The sequence below is a fragment of the Melanostigma gelatinosum genome (genome assembly GCF_949748355.1).
Source record: "Melanostigma gelatinosum genome assembly, chromosome: 1".
In the NCBI taxonomy this organism is placed as follows: Eukaryota; Metazoa; Chordata; class Actinopteri; order Perciformes; family Zoarcidae; genus Melanostigma; species Melanostigma gelatinosum.
Window position 1 is genome coordinate 16498823 of NC_136634.1, and position 16883 is coordinate 16515705.

The 16883-nt window shown below is 43.1% G+C and overlaps 2 protein-coding genes across 2 annotated transcripts; one reads left to right on the forward strand and one right to left on the reverse strand.

The window, feature by feature from the left end:
• LOC306785169 (tumor susceptibility gene 101 protein-like) lies at positions 1 to 8097 on the forward strand. Its single transcript, XM_079279407.1, has 10 exons — positions 1 to 390; positions 1381 to 1468; positions 1596 to 1661; positions 1828 to 1991; positions 2374 to 2500; positions 3064 to 3121; positions 3337 to 3431; positions 5743 to 5945; positions 6075 to 6314; positions 6702 to 8097. Exons 1-10 carry the CDS (start codon positions 349 to 351, stop codon positions 6789 to 6791), a joined length of 1173 nt encoding a protein of 390 aa, XP_079135533.1. The 5' UTR covers positions 1 to 348; the 3' UTR covers positions 6792 to 8097.
• Positions 8098 to 8516: 419 nt separating this feature from the next.
• On the reverse strand, positions 8517 to 14594 carry ldha (lactate dehydrogenase A4). The gene is made up of 8 exons (XM_079279418.1): positions 14436 to 14594; positions 12717 to 12842; positions 12022 to 12139; positions 11735 to 11908; positions 11460 to 11633; positions 11153 to 11270; positions 9934 to 10057; positions 8517 to 9783 (listed from the first exon to the last, which is right to left on the reverse strand). Exons 2-8 carry the CDS (start codon positions 12840 to 12842, stop codon positions 9619 to 9621), a joined length of 999 nt encoding a protein of 332 aa, XP_079135544.1. The 5' UTR covers positions 14436 to 14594; the 3' UTR covers positions 8517 to 9618.
• Positions 14595 to 16883: the final 2289 nt, after the last annotated feature.

Genomic DNA, 16883 nt, shown 5'->3' on the forward strand with positions numbered 1-16883 from the left:
GCAGTCAGGTGGAATACCGGAAATTCCTTTTGTTGACCATCGGATATTTGTTTTTCGGCCCTTTTCTGGAACTATTAACTCGTTGTTTTTGTGTTCTTTTTTGGTATTGAATTTTGGCGCGTTGACAACAGAGTTATTACTGGTGTTGAACTGGAGGGCTCCATATCGACACCGAATCATTGTAGTGGGGCCCGAGGCTGGGCTAACTGTAGCCTAGCATTCAGTGAAGTCCTGCTAGCCAGCATTAGCTTGTGTTAGCTGTCAGTGTAGCTGGGTTATAAGTCAGCCGTTCACTCATTTAGGTTAACTCGTTGATAAGAACGGTGAAAACAAAAAAACATACAAACCATGGCAGTTGTCAACGAAGGTGCCCTGAAGAAAATGCTGAAGGTAAGTGTTACGGTGGCCAACAGTAGCACGTTAGCTAGCTTGTTAATGTTACCGATACCAAACATGATACTGTCGGTTAACGTCAGCAGGCTAACATTTCCTTTAGTACGGTAAACATATGATTATGTTAAGTGTGTTAATGCATGTAACTGAGATCCCTCGTACAAATATGTGTTAACCTAACGTTCGCTGTTACGGTTTTACCATCTAGCATAGCCAGCTAAACTAGCTAACATCACTAAAACGTTAGCTGTGAACTATAAACGTATGTTTAAAACACCATTCATAGTTTGTATCTATATAAGTTAATCAAATGGTTTTGTTTTTTTACAATAACGATCCAGCATGCTAATGATGTGCAGCCGATTTACAAATACCACTTGTGTTGTTGAATATGGTCCCTTATAAATAAATGAATAATCTAAACTTTATTGAGTATTTGAACTATTATACTGTTAATGATTTATGTTGTGTTTCTTAAATGAATAATTTCAGGGTCAATCAGCCATTTTTGATCACGCACAGCCTTATTGATGTTCATAATTTAAGTTTGATTTACAGATTGAATTTAAGCATGATGTGTACTTCACAGTAGATCACAATTTCAAGTGTAGGCCTCAAAGGTTTGAGACAAACATCACAGATGTCATCAAATTGTGTACAGGATCAGAATGAAATTGAATAACTCAGATGTAAGTGTAAGTCTGACATCAGTGAACCAAGCCCTGAGTTTATACTTTGATGTTGAGGCTACAATTTTTCACAATCAAACCCTAAACTGTGCCTTTCAATGACCTGGTATGAAAATGTTTTAATATATAATCAGACAGCAAGTAAACAACTGCAAACTATGGGCTAAGTCAAAATGACTTCCTACGTAAATTATTAGGCTCATTAGTTGTCAGCTCTGTCCAAATGTGTTACCTGAGTGTCTTAACGTTCAATATACTAACATACATTACTTTTTCAACTTTTGTTGTCATTGTCCAGCAATACAAATACAGGGATCTTACTGTTCGTGAGATAACCAATGTCATCATCCAGTACAAGGACTTGAAGCCAGTCATGGATGCTTATGGTAAATCGATACTGATCTCCTGTTTTTTAACTGTCTAGTATCAGTTATATATTGTGTGCTCAACTTATGGTAAATATCCAAATTGTTTTGCTTGTTGAGAGCTTGATGAGATCTTCTTCCATTTCAGTGTTTAATGACGGCTCCACAAGAGACTTGATGAGCCTGACAGGAACTGTCCCAGTGAGCTACAGAGGTGAAGAATGTTTACCTTGCGTTCTAAAAAAACTGTTTCTCTATAATAACGAACATAAAGACATATTACTTATGCTTCTTAGTATAAGCTGAAAGACTGGGGCATAGAAACTGTCAGTTAAAAATATGATGTAATAATATTATAACATAGTTTATGTTTCCTGTAGGCAATATCTACAACATACCAGTGTGTCTGTGGATGCTGGACACATATCCCTACAACCCTCCCATATGTTTTGTCAAACCGACCAGTGCCATGATGATCAAAACTGGCAAGCACATCGATGCCAATGGCAAGATCTACCTGCCTTATCTACATGAGTGGAAGCATGTAAGTGTGAGGTCTTAAGGCACTAGTTGTAATTACAGACTGTTTAGGCAAAGAAAGGCAAACATAGAAAAATAAATATTATGAAAGCTCTACATATCTATTATTTGGGTAATGTTGTTATAGAGGATTTGAAGCGTCACTGCAGCAGTGACACGTTTTAAATCTGGCTCTAACATACAACACTAGTTGCATTATAATAGTGAGTTAAACTGGAATATTTTCTATTTGTCTACCAGTCAGTGAGCACTGGATGGTACAATTATTTGCGCCGTAAATGTACCTGTGACTCTCGATATTATTTGTGGTTTTCCTGTTGATCATTCAAAGTAGCATTTAGCATTTGTTGTCTTTCTCAATGAAAACTTCTTTGTCTGTCTTACAGCCTCAGTCAGACCTGTATGGTCTGATTCAGGTGATGATTGTGGTTTTTGGAGAGGAGCCTCCTGTGTTTTCTCGCCCCACCACACAAGCCCCCTATCAAGCATTCCAAGCAGCCGGACCCCCTAACCGTGAGTGACACCCATTGTTGTTGGGTTGCGGGCCAATCTTAGTGGCCAAAGCTCATGAATAAACAAAAAGACTCCAGACTGCTAAACTCTAAGCACCCTATCCATTGTTTACGCAAATACAAATTCTAAATCAACCAGGAAAAAGAAAATGTAAACCTTTGTGAGGGTAAGATTGCTTTAGATTTAGCGAGGTGCACTTAAGAAACTGTGTGTAGTATATCCCAATAAATGATTAGATCACTATGTAGTAGCTTCCCACTGTAAAAACCTACGATGTCTGGGCTTCATATTATGTCAGGAAACGTAGCATTTTTATACCGTGGCAGTGGAGACAATATATTGAAGATGATTCATATTATTGCTAATGCTCATGCATTATTAGTGCTCATGACCTAATATTGCATTATGGTTTGAGTGATGCATTTATTTCCTTAAGCACTAGATGGAGCTCAGATACCACTCCAGCACACCATGGAGAAAGTCTTTGAGAGCGTGAAAGAGATAAATAATATGTTCACCCGTATGTCCTCCGATCTAATTGTTTCACCATCTCTGTACCTCAGCTTCCTATATGCCTGGCATGCCTGCAGTCTCACCCTACGGCCCAAATCCTAGCCCAGGGTAAGATATTTGCCGAGCAGTTCTCACACCTATGCTCCAGCTAACTCGTGCATACTGCACTACCAAACAAACCTGTCCTGGCATGTTTGTTTTTTCATGGTTTATTCAGCAGCATATCAAACAGAATCACTCTTATTAGTGGGTCAGTTACATTTAGAGCTAAAAGTTAAAATATAAACAATTGACTATTTTTTGGATCATTAAACTATTTGCAGAGGCTATCCGGGATACCAATACCCAGCGGGCAACTCTTACCCGGCCACTGCTGGACCTACACACTACCCCACCCAGACTCCAGTTTCCACAGTGGGTATGTATCACATTTAGTATCCAGGGGGCTGTATTTCTTTGTCATGGTTAAACTTTTTAAGTTCAAAATTAGCACATGTTTCAAATGTTTTTTTACAAACTGCACAAGCACAGCAAGATACAGATGAATATGTCCACTCAGAAACTGTTATTTTGTGCACTCTTCTGTTTACGTTTCCCTTTTTGTGTTAGTATTACAACACAGTGATTCAATACTTAACTCACCCCTGATAAAACAATACATGTTCTCCTTTCTATGGCCCTTAGTTAACTCTGAACTCAGACGCTTGACATTTTGACTCTAACTCTCTCGCCCTCTGGTTGACTTCGGTGGCTCGCTGAGCCACCAGTGAAAGGTCGTTAGTGTAACCAGAGTGGGGAGCATTAAAGGCCAAAGGGTAGGATGGATCTGATGGGGGAAGGCACAGCCTCCAGCCATCACACCCTACACCTCAGACACAGTTTTATATTTAGGCTGGCAACAGTAACTCCACACACAGACTGAGCTATGACCAGGGGACCCATCTGCTGCCCCAACATCAGTTAACAGCACTGCACTGAAATGCTGGTCAAGGACCAGCATGCAGGAGGAGCTGTGCACCATATTTAGTAAAGGAGAAGAAATGGGTTCGCCTGTAGACTGCTCAGATCTCCAGGCTGACTCAACTCTTTGTAGTGCTGACTCCAGACTACACACAAGGTGGTCTTCACTCTGAAGACATCCATCAGTGCATTTACTCTTACATAACCTGGTATTCAGTATATTACATAGTATATTACACATACAAGGAATTTGGCTACATGATTGGTGCAACAGTAAAATACAGTGTAATAACATAGAAAATATGAAAATTTACAATACAATATGGTTAAAACAAAGTATATTATAAAGTGTCACGTGTATTGTAAAAGAGAAAAGACGTGCAAAAGTAAGAAATTATCCTGGGGATGTAGTGTCTGAGTCAGTAGGGGTCCCGGGCTTTATTGATGAACCCAACTGCAGATGGGAAGAAACTGTTTTCGTGATAGACCTGGGGGGTTAGGGGGCAGGGGTCCCTGAGGAGCTGGGGGAAGGGGACCTGTTGGTCTGGAGGTGGTGAATGGGATCATGGGGGATGGTGTCAGGACTCTCCCATTGTCTTTCAAAGCGTCAGTAAAACTGGTTCAGCTCGTTTGCGAGGCGGAGGTCATTCATGGAGTGGGGGGGCTTTGGGCTTGTAGTTGGTGGTCTGTCTGAGACCTCTCCAGCTGGTGTTGCAGCTTCTCAGTGAACTGTGATTTAGCGTCTCTCACCTCTTTGCTAAACCTGCATTTTGACCCTTTAAACACGTCCTTTGTCCGGACTCCTAAATGCCTGTTCCTTCTGCTACCGTAGCTGTCTGAGTTCAGCTGTGAACAGGGTTTGTCATTGTTTTAACTCACCCTGGTGCCTGTTGGGGCACACAAGCTGATGTATGACGTGACAGCCTCTGTGTACTCATCCAGACTGTTGGACTCCTGACAACATCCCAGTTTGTTCAGTCCAACCACGCCCGAAGATCTTTGTTAAACAGAGCTTTAATATAATACATATGACAGAATATAATATTAAATGTATGTATAAATTAAGGATGGGTTATGATTTTCAGAATAGTCAATTATAAATAATGGAATAGTTAATGTGACTTTTCGTCTTGTCTTTAAAAAGTATGTTGAATAGTATTCTCGCTTGAAATGCCCGTCCCTAATATAAACCTGTCGATGTTACTCAATGCAATAAAACACGACCATAAACTACACCCATACAGTTTACACAAGGCCGTGTTACTGCTGGGATGTTCTATTGGATTGTATCGTCAGATTTCATAAAGGGGTTTTCCAGTAACTGAGAATAAAGTTGTTCAAATGTGTCATAAGTATGACACACTTCAGGTTTCATAACTACCTCCTTTGCCAGGGCATTCTGATGACACGTAACCTAAATGAATGAGCATCGAATGTTGGCTAATTACTGACTTGTGATAAGTTAACGGAAAGACTTAAAGTAGTATAACATCTCCACCTTAATTAATTGCTACATGAGGATCCCTTTCTCTGATTACTTTGTTTTCCTGTTTGAGCATCGTTGTAGTCTATTTGTTTATATGGTGAGAACACAGAATTCCTCTATTTGGATAACAAAAAAGGATATACATTTATTTTTATTCTAAATTGAAGTCATCTCATCAAGATGGTCAGTTAATCCCTCCCACCTTGCTCAGGGTAGGATGTTTTTTATAATCCGTCTTGCCTGTTCACTGTCTAACATCACTCCTTAACGTCTTCCTCTGAAGGCCCGAACAGAGACGGCACCATTGGCGAGGACACCATCCGTGCATCTCTGATATCCGCTGTGAGTGACAAGCTTCGCTGGAGGATGAAAGAGGAGATGGACAGAGCTCAGGCGGAGCTAGACGCCCTGAAGCGAACAGAGGAGGATCTGAAGAAAGGACATCAGAAACTGGAGGAGATGGTCTCAAGACTGGACCAGGAAGTGGTGAGAAATCCTCTTCTTGCACCTCTTTTTAATATTATATTTGTATTTGTTCCAGTCCTCTACTGTCCCACTATTTGGTCTATAATAAAAAAAAAAAAGATATGTTGGTAATCATTACGTTTCTACTAGTCTGAGGTTGACAGGAACATCGAACTGCTGAAGAGAAAGGACGAGGAGCTGAGTGAGGCCTTGGAGAAGATGGAGAACCAGTCAGAGAACAACGACATCGACGACGTCATCGTGCCCACAGCCCCGCTGTACAAACAGATCCTGAACCTGTATGCTGAAGAAAACGCAATTGAGGACACGATCTTTTACCTCGGAGAAGCCCTTCGCAGGGGCGTAATAGACCTCGAGGTGTTTCTTAAGGTGACAACACAACGACAACTAATGTGTCTAATCAGCCTGCATCGTGAAAACGGCAATCTGGGGCCACACAGGAGGCCTTCAGACACAGTGTTGAGTGTAGGTCAGAGCCCAACACACAATCACTGTAACGACGTGCTTAAAACAGAAGAAAATAGACTTGAAGCATAAAGAGTATGCGTTGGGTCACACTTCTTTTGCGAGTTCTATAGAGGCATCATGCAGCCTCTATAGACCGTTGTATTGGTTAAAAAAAGAAGCTTATCTGTTCTGCAAGTGAGACGGACGCAGCTGAAACGCCTCCTGTGTAGACGCTCCTCAGGAGACACGGCCCAGCACACACTTGAGTGTGGTTTCAGCCTTAATGACTCCGATTCTCTTTTGTTCCAGCATGTTCGCCTTCTGTCCAGGAAGCAGTTCCAGCTCCGTGCCCTCATGCAGAAAGCCCGCAAGACTGCCGGTCTGAGTGACCTCTACTGACCCACGCTGACTACCAGGAAACGTTCATATATTCACGCTCTCTAACTCTCCTCCTCTTCTGTTTTATTCCCCCTTTTAATGTCTTCTTGTAGCTCTCCTCTTTTTAATCTAAAAAACAATCTGATCTCGTGAGACAGAAATCTGAACAGTAACAACAGAGAACGATTGGAAACACAACCACCATGAAGAGCTGGGCTGTCCTGTGTTGCCACAGTTCTCATAGGACATCATTTGTTGTTTTGATCTGACCAAATACTTCATTGAGATCATTTTTGCACCAATATTAAATAAACGCCACTGTGACCACATTGTGAACCAGGAACTGCGGTTGAATCTAAAACATGCTTCGCGCTCATGACGTGTTGGTATCAGTGAGGTGGGAGCTTATTTTGTGTTTGTGGGTTGGCATACAGTGAGTCAGTGTGTCGACCTGTATATGTTGCAGTGCAGGGGAGCCTACAGATTCTGTTCACAGTCGCTTTCACAGACATTTGGCGAGCAAGCACAAATAGTTCGGGGCTAGCCGAGAGGGGCTTTGTAGAGAGAGGCCCATATGTCCACTGCTCTCATAATGAAAAGGTTACGCTCCGATATAAATACCCAGGGCAACCTTTCAGGAAGGACATGGGGTTCAGCCTCAGCATTCTGCATGAAGTCTGGGTCATGTTCAGTAGCCATGGAGTCAAAGGGATCACTTTTCATACAGTTGAGGTGATGATGAACATCGACGGGGAACTGTATTTCTTCTTTGGGTCTTTTAATGGGCTACATTTCAAGCCCCCTTTCAATTTGATCGCACTACTATTTGTATTTCCGGTTTCCCTGTGTCTCTTTCCGAGGGTGTGAGAAAGGTTGTGTGTGTCAGCTGCTCTGGTTCGCCCTCCGGTCTGACTGCGTTAACCAGTCCATCATGTACAGTGTCTCTGTTGAAGGTGGATGAGTCTTAACAGGCTTTATTCTAAGGTGTGTTCTTCTTTCTTTACTTTTCTGTTTTCCCTGTGCTGTCCACTTATTCTCAGGCCTGCTGAGAGGGTTAGGTTTTCAGTAAAATAAGGAAAAAGTTGTGAATAAAGCCAGAGCTTTAGAGGGTGCAAAAACAAATAAGATATTGTACTAATCAAAAAGTTAACTTATGTAAAGTTTTCAAACATGTCTCATTTAAATTAGCCTTTTACTAAATGCACTTTGAATTGTATATGATAGAATATCTGCTGGGTTTTTTTTCTTGTTTCCAATTCAACCGTAGACCACCTGTTCTTTTTATATCTGTAGATTTATGTAAATCAGTACAAATAAAGGAAATCTGATTTAATTATTCATCTGTGATTATTTCATTGATCAATATACTTTCTCTATATATTTCTTTTCACAATTGTTTGAAAAAATAGTGTTTTCTCTGTTGCACACACCTGCTGAACAAACCACAGAAATTACTTCAATGTTTGAACTAGCTTTCATCAGTATTTCTCACTGATTAAACACATGATCAGCATTCTTTAAATGCCTATTTGTAAGCAGGTGCAGCAGCATTTACCAGTACGATCACCGTGCCACAATGTCTCACTGAAGCATGGGATTGAATTTTAATCTCCTGCATAAGAACCTCTAATCTGCCTGGTGTGTTGACACACAGCTGTGCACCGAGAGCGGCTGAGTCAGCGTCCCTGTAGGCACATAAAAACTGCCTTTTGCTAATTTGGATGACAAACAAGACAAAGCACAGACTTGTATCACGATCCTGGCAGATTTATTGGATGTTACGGCAAATAAACAATTTCTAGCTGCCATGACAGGTTCAGTTCCTCAGTGAGTTCGGTGATTAATAAACCATGTCTAAAGTTACAACAGTAATACATAAATAGATCTTAACAGTATTAACACCTATACATAATACAATAATTTTTCTCTTGATATACTCTATTCCAAAGTCAGTAAGAGTCAAATAAATACAAAACCCTTTGAGGGTGTTTAGTGTGTGCTAACAAACAAACACCTTCAAGATTATTACCCTACGTTACGATGCGTTACCTGACCCTAGGCCGTGATTGTAGCCGACTATTTGCCGCTGGCGCGCTGTTATCTCTTTGCCGATTTAAATAATAGTAAGTCTTAAGCTGTAACCTTACATTGTTTATTTATCTGTCACTGCACTTGTGGTTTTGCGAGTGTACAAAGGCTTCAATGCCAACCAGTAAACATAGCATTGCCTTCCTCAAATGATAAGCTACTTTAGTATCACAGGATTTTGGCCCAGTGTTATGCAGCTGTTTCATTGTGAGTATAGCTGGATGTGAAGGCCTCCTCATAGGGAATGGAATGTCTCCATTATACTATAAATAAACAAAAATAAACAGAGATTACCAAGTGGAGAAAAACAGCCGGCAACAATCACAGAATACATATAAACAACCAACATGGAGTGTACAGAAGCAACAGTGCACGGTTAACATACAGTACGTAGAATGTAAATGCTCAATCTGTAAAAGGCCTTTTTATGTGGACAGGACAACAAATAGACACATCATTCCATCTAAACGAAGGCTGAGCTCACAGGCTGAGCTCACAGGCTGAAGGTGGGAGTTAGGTTCCAGAGAATCCAGTCACTGATGGAGGATGACAGGAGGGAGGCAGCAAAGGAAAAGGACACCGATACGTGAATATCTGAAGGGAAGATCTAGCTCCCCCTAGTTTAGCTACAAACACTTAGCCTTTTTCAGACACTCAGGAGTTTCATTCGACTATTGCAGTTAGGGGCAAAGGCGGTACAGTAAGAGGGAGACAACCACACAGTGTGGAGCGTGGATTGGAGACTTCAGAGGAGCGCTCTTCACAGGGTGAGCTCCTTCTGTACGCCCCACAGGGTCTCAGCGCTGGTCACCAGCTGCTTCTCTTCTTCGGCCTTCAGTGTCATGTGAATCACATCCGTCAGGCCGCTGTTGCCCAGGACGCAAGGGATGCTCATGAAGACCTCGTCCTTCACTCCGTGCATGCCCTGTCAGAGGAAGGGGGGGGGGGGCGTCATTTCACAACATATGAAGAATGTACTGTATGTTGGTGGAAGCTAATCAATACGGGGAATTTCATCGTGCGGGATTTGCCAAACAGCTTAATGTGTGACTTCTTGCTCCCAGTCTTCTCTCACCTGGACCAGTGTGGACACAGGGTGCACTTTGTGCAGGTTCTTAATGATGCTCTCCACCAGGTCAGCCACAGACATACCGATGGCCCAGGAAGTGTAGCCCTTCAGCCTGATAACCTCGTAGGCCCTGCAGTGCACACACAGAATAAGGAAAATACATTCAAAGCGAGAACGGCATGTCTCCTCGTATTTGGGAGCGTGTCATCTTCCTCTAACACCCTTCATCTATCTTCTTTCCAGATGTTTTCCTGCTGACAACTCAGCTGTTTATTCCCAGGAGGGAAGTGTCAAATTGAGCGACGCTTGCATGTCCGTTCGCTTTGTGGGGGAAGTTTATGATTGCCATTCTCATAGCTTTGCTGTGCTGAGCTTGATGTATGCAGAGTGATAAAGAATAAATCTGGTCCATGCAAGTTACCTGGCTGAACCTGTAAAAAATGTAAATCTGCTCCTTAGTCTGGATTTGTACAGTACAGTCTCGCAAGTATGCTTTCAAAAATAACGTGAGCAGACTTTGATGTCTTCCGGTTTCATACACTTAAAAAAACGTCAAACATGAAAAATGTTTTTTGAAAATGTCACCATGCAAAATGAGACCTCTGCTCTATTGGCCATGTAGATGGGGAATCGTGCACCTTTGCCGATTGTCTTTGTTCCCCGTTGAGACAGCCATCGGGTACATTCACCCTCCATCTCTGTCTCTATTCTCTTTTATTTCATACCTGAAAGCTTTGCCAACATCTTTAATAAATCACCTATTGTGCTGTACACGGTTGACCTCTCGCTACTGAGAGATAAATCGGGTTGGTCGGACGGTGAAATAATGGTGCAATATCAAAGTGTACAGGCCAAACTGTTGCAGCACTCAACTTCCGAAGATAGAACACAGCGTCACATTACGAAATAAAACAACGGTCTTAAGTAACAGATATAGCAATACTATAGAAAATTGTTAATTAGAATTAACGCAGACACAGAGAGTGTTGTGTTACAGAGAGCAGCGCAGCTATTGTGTTTGTACTGGCTGCAGTAAGCCCAGGGCTCTACACTGCGAGCGCGCCTCTGCGTGCCCTTTGGCAGACAGTTAAATTCCTCATGGCCCGTATTTACATGGCTGTTTGCGTTGCAGATCAGAATGATGAGACAAAAATGTGGTCCGCAGGAGAGTTCAGAGAGCGCTTTGAGCTCATTGGTCGTTTACTGGGAAATGATTTGTACTCACCCATCAACCACCTGCTTATGCACAGCCTTCCAGTTCTCACTGTCACCCTCGACCCCCATCTTTGGGTTGAGGCCCTGCAGAGAAACTCCGGCAACATTCACACCGCTCCACACAGGCACTGTGAGAGACCGACAGACACACACAAGCAGGGAAATATTTGTTAATCCCGACCACAGATTCTACACACCGAGGCAATCATGTCAGCATAACGCACGCAGTTGATGTATTAAAAGATCTGCGGCAGAGCAACAAAGCGGGACAGTGGAAGGGCTGGCAGAGGTTTTATTTTTAGTTAGGAGCTGCATACCACTGGAGTCTCCATGCTCTCCGACGATCCAGCCGTGGCAGCTGGAAGGGTGGATGTTGAGCTTCTCTCCCATGAGGTGGCGGAAACGAGCGGAGTCCAGGTTGGTGCCGGAGCCAATGACGCGGTGGCGGGGGAAACCACTCAGCTTCCAGGCCACGTAGGTCAGGATGTCCACTGGAGGGGTAAAAAAAAAAAAAAAAAAAAGAGATGCTCATTTCATCCGCGCTATCTGAAGCCACACCTTCTCTCCTCCCTCATGCTACGGTCTGTCTAACCTGGGTTGGAAACCACCATGATGATGCAGTTGGGGCTGTACTTGACGATATTTGGGATGATGAACTTGAAGATGTTGACGTTGCGCTGCACCAGGTTAAGGCGGCTCTCGCCTTCCTGCTGGCGGGCACCGGCCGTCACCACCACCACCTTGGAGTTGGCTGTCACACTGTAGTCTGGCAAACAGACGAGAGGAGAGACGTTCTGATGGAGCTACACAAAGATAGCTTCAGTAAAAGCCGACTGGCCGACCACGATGAAGACAAATTAGATTTTTCTACATTCTCACCTTTGTCTGCTACAATCTTGTGTGTCTTGAGGAAGAGGGAGCCGTGCTGCAGGTCCATGACCTCACCCTTCAACTTCTCCTCCATCACGTCAACAAGGGCCAGCTCATCACACAAGTCCTGAACATAAGCATAGAATTAGTCCTTGTGACAACTCATCACATACTTTACACAGTGGACCTTATATCACATGGATAAAGCTACATTGAGGCTTATTCAAAGTGGCTGAAAGTGGATCTCTCGGTGTATATGACATGGATATAAAAGTGAGGAGCAGCCTGCTGCCCTGACTGCTCAGCAGCATTGTTAGCTGTAAGACCGGTAACCTGGTTTCTCGTTGCCGCTGTTGTTCCTCAGCTGGCACGGTTAGCTCGTTGTGAATGGAACAGGACAATATTAATTCAGGAAATGCAAAGTTTCCTGTGCCGCTTTCAATATTAAGTAAGCGTGCAGGTTTTCAATTATACCAAGCGCTGCAGAGGCCGATTCCACTAGTCGGCACACATCAAAGTCTGGTTGAATGTTTCTCAGTTCAAAGACTATTTTGCACATCCTTATTAATCCATTCGTTGGTACTTTCATATTTTTAAAGTGGATCTAAGTTTGTACTTTAAGGGTTTATCTAAAGCTCCTTATACTTTCATACTGTAAGCCACACACACACACACACACATCCCCTCAACTCTCTTTTTCTCACCTTGAGCAGGACGCTAATGGCAGAGGCCATGCCCACCATGCCGACACCCACCACCGTCACCTTGCTCCTGCTGCCGACAGGCTCCTCCTTCATCACATGGCTGATCAGCTTCTCCTTGGTGGACATCTGAGGTATTTTGGAAAGAGTAGGTAAGCGGGTCAATAGAGCATAAAAGGGGGAGGAGGAGGGGGACTGGAATCAGAGAGGCAGTGAAGTAGTGCTGCATGTCGTACGGGACAGTGTGTTGCGTTGTTATTACACGAGAGCATACTGGACGTGACTTGGATTTTCCCTTTTCATCTCTGTCAAAAAACAGAAAACGTGGCCTTCTCATAATCCCCAAAACACAACCTCTGACCAAATTCCGGCTCTGTGCTCACTCTTCTCTCATGTTTACTTCCTTAAAAGGTTTTGCGGAATGTCTTGCTTCGCAGCGCCACTCTAGGTCTCCACGGCAACCCCCTGGCTGGGAAAACACTGCATCCTGTCTCTGGCTGACGTCTCTCACACACACTACTGTGTGGTTTCCTAGTCGGTGTGTGCTCATGCTTTCAAGGCTTTACATCATCAGCATGACTAGATTTCCTCTCTCTGCGATGTGGAGACGAGCACGTTGTGGAGCACATGCCGGGATGAATACACCAACACCTTCCTTGAGAGGATATTTAAGACCTCTCCACACACAATAGTCAGATACGGTAAGTGGGACAGTCATACCCAATATCCCTTTATCCCTTTATCTCTCACACACCACACAGATGTGTAAGCTTACAACAGACCAGGCGCTGACCCTGAGGTGGGCTGGGTTTGTGATTAACAAGGACCCTTTGTTAGCTTATAGTAAAGGATTACTGCACTCAATACCAACCAGAAACATTAACTATTGTAGCCAGACTAAATGAGGATTACAGGAAGGATTATTAGCAGCTGAGAGAACTCAGTGTTATATAGTAATAACGAGCTATCTGCAGCGTTAGTGCTCTCACTAAGGTCTGCTTCCCAATGGGCCGGCCTATGGATGCAGTGTATTGACTGGCACAGGAAATGTCCCACTGACTGCTGTGTTGATGGTGGTCTTCATGGTCATGCATAGGTCAACACAAACCACCTGATGACACAGATTCAAACCTCCTGCCCTTTAGGGTTGTTATTATAACCTATATTACAGGGAAAAGGCTTTTGGGATATTTCCTATATTTAATTCGCGTGGGCCCCATAATATAAATAATTTATTTAAGATATGTGTATGTGTATATATATATATGCCCTTATAACGACAGTCTTATAAAACCCATTCATGCAAGTGCAACAAGTAGGCTGGGAGATTTCCCTGGCAGGCCTACATCCTGTTGCTTCAGCTACTCTTGTTTTATTACATAAAAAAATAAATTAAAAAAATCCATTTATTACATAAATTAACTGCAACACTTGTAGCCGAAAGGGTAACATGTCGTAAACTGAAGATGATGCGAGGCTCATTCGCAACAACCAATCAACACTATCGACATTGACCAGCGACACAGGCCTTATTTGCGTGTCCCCTCACAGTGCGCATCAGGTTGCTGAAAAGCCCCCCCACCAGCACCACCAGCACCACCAGCACCACTAAAACTACTTCTGTCATTACGCGATAACGACTCAAAATAGAGTTCCCGGAGGCGCCTGAAGTGTACAATACCTAATAGGTTATATATGCATTAGTTAGCCGGGTTATCTTACCTTTAGGCTTTAGATAGTCAGGTGGAAACACGAAGCTGGGTCTGGTCCTGGTCCTGGTCCTTGTCCTATGCCGCTTTTCCGCAGAAGTGGTGCTGCAGAGGGGGGAGTCTCCCTGGTATTTAAAGACAGCCTCCTCGGTGGACGTGACGTATGCACATGTTAATGAGACCGACTGGACCCCTGCGCATGCTGATAGTCACGTCCCAGGCAGGATGCGGCGGTGCAATGGTTTGCAACCTGCGTGGAGTTACCATACGCTTCCCTCTTAACATGTCTTTTGTCCCGGTTGAACGTGATATAGCATCGTCATACGTGGAGTGGGGATTGCCTTGGAGTCTTGTATGAGTCATGTAGGCGATGTCATTTGTATGTTAATTTAATTAACTCGGCTGTCACTTAAGAGGCAATTTGAGAGGAAATGGTCAGTCTGGAAGGGGAAAAGTACGGTATGTCTTTGAAGGTATCCGGGGCTATTACGTCATCATTCTACCATATCAGCAGCGTTTTAGCGCCTCCTCCTGTCTAGTTTAAGGTATTACAAGAGAGCGATATGACAAACTTCAACAATAAGCCATCTGTGTTACCCATCTGAGGAATGTTCTTATCTGATTGAGCATTTTTCATTGTTCTGGTCTACTGTTTGACCTGCACTGGGACTAAAGACCCGTGCTCTCAGACGGTCCAGTTCTAGATCTACTGTTTTGATAATAAATCAAATGTTGAAGTAAAACACTGGCTTTGCGTTGCCTCCTAATTATTTTGGTTGAAAGTTCTTTTAGAAGCAAATACAAGAACTTGGAGCTCAGTTTAGAGCAAACTGATCGGTTTATGATACGATGTCATTAGTCATGAGCCCTCTCAATGCAGTCTCTGCTCTATTGTTGTGTGATGATGTCACATCCTGCAATGCAGCCTAATCTCCTTTCACTCAAACCGGAGAAGTGTTTCAGCAATCTGTTGGCTTTACTTTAGACAAATAATCTAATCAGCTGTCAGGTGAGGTTGACATCTTGCAGTGAGGGCGTGTGTGGGGTTAGTCTTTGAATTTTGGGATATTATTGCAAAGGGACAGTGCATAAACACTGACATTGGTGCAGAGAATTGTACATTTAGTCAGAGTCAACATGAGAAAACTGGAGTTAACAAATAAACAAAATACCAGAAACAAACCAAAAATAGATATAACGGTCCTAAGGGTGTGGGCGGATAAGGCCAACTGAGGGAGGAGAAGGCCAAACCCAGCTGATCTCTCATCGTTCCCTCACAGCAACAACAAGTGCAACGCTGCTGGTGCAGTGTGTTAGGCGGTTGTAAACCCATCCACCAGGGTTCCACCAGCACAACGACAGGATTCACCTGTGGTGGCCTGACACACAAAAAAAATACATAGTAAAAATGTGATTTGATGGTGTATACACCACGTGAAAATAAAACACCTTCATTAGATAGCTCTACCAACATTTTAAGAAAGAAAGCTAGTTTTAAACACATCTGTACATTTACATTTAGCAAACCATTGCTGCTCTGGCTTGACACCCCCCACCCATTCACAACATATATCAAACGCACCTTTTGTAGTTTGGTGGTGTGTTTAGGTGCTCCAATATCTCTTTTCTCTGCCACGCCTGCTTATGCATTGCTCTACTGAAAGCTGCTCATCTGCAACTGCTGCTGTTTATATAGTATTTTATAAGCTCCACCTCTACCACAGCATCCATCTGTGGGCTCAGAGTCCCATCAACAGAAAGTTATTATTGCCACTCCCCACTTCCTGTTGTGCTGAGCTTGGTTAATACTTTATGAGGGACGACGGCGAGATGTACACATTCTGCATTCACAAAATAATCAATTACACGCGAGTTGGCTGACTGAACTGTGTCACTCGGTTTCTTTGTGTTTTGTAAAACAGATCTTGGGTCTGATCAATGAGATTACTATGGAAGACCTCACAATTAAAGCTACATTTGGTTACAGTTGGGGTGCATTTCAGTGGATATGTGTTACGTCATCTTTTTTAGTCTAGGGGGAAAAGTTGAGACGAACACACGACAACCAAAAAATGTGAAAAAATCAAAAGTAGAAGTAACAATTTAACATGATTTATTTTAAGTCAAGTATATTCAAACAAAGGTTCTCAATCAATGTGGGAGAGGATGGGACAAATGTGGTCATGCCAAGCTAAAAAACAGGCCTGGCTAACTCCTTCCTCTGAAAACAAAACAAACTAAATGGTATGCATGCTTCCCTAAACATTTCTTCACCAAAACAAATAGAGGATTGCGCCGGCAAATAATCCCAATGTATCTAGACATTAAAGGGTACCCCAACTCACCTGCTGTCCTCAACCTCCCACCACAAACCTTAACAACAACAGTGCCAGCTTAAAGAGGCAGAGAGCAAGAACACAAAGACAAGGAACTCCTCAGGCTTCCTCCTTTTATGCTGGGC

What these genes read in the sequence shown, in the direction of transcription:
- LOC306785169 (XM_079279407.1), top strand. Translation starts at nt 349, where the DNA reads ATGGCAGTTGTCAACGAAGGTGCCCTGAAGAAAATGCTGAAG. An exon ending in CCCTGAAGAAAATGCTGAAG is followed by an intron (nt 391 to 1,380) that starts GTAAGTGTTACG and finishes GTCATTGTCCAG; the next exon opens with CAATACAAATACAGGGATCT. An exon ending in GACTCCAGTTTCCACAGTGG is followed by an intron (nt 3,432 to 5,742) that starts GTATGTATCACA and finishes CTTCCTCTGAAG; the next exon opens with GCCCGAACAGAGACGGCACC.
- ldha (XM_079279418.1), bottom strand. Translation starts at nt 12,842, where the DNA reads ATGTCCACCAAGGAGAAGCTGATCAGCCATGTGATGAAGGAGGAGCCT. An exon ending in AGAGCATGGAGACTCCAGTG is followed by an intron (nt 11,271 to 11,459) that starts GTATGCAGCTCC and finishes GGTCTCTCACAG; the next exon opens with TGCCTGTGTGGAGCGGTGTG. An exon ending in CTGTGTCCACACTGGTCCAG is followed by an intron (nt 9,784 to 9,933) that starts GTGAGAGAAGAC and finishes TTCCTCTGACAG; the next exon opens with GGCATGCACGGAGTGAAGGA.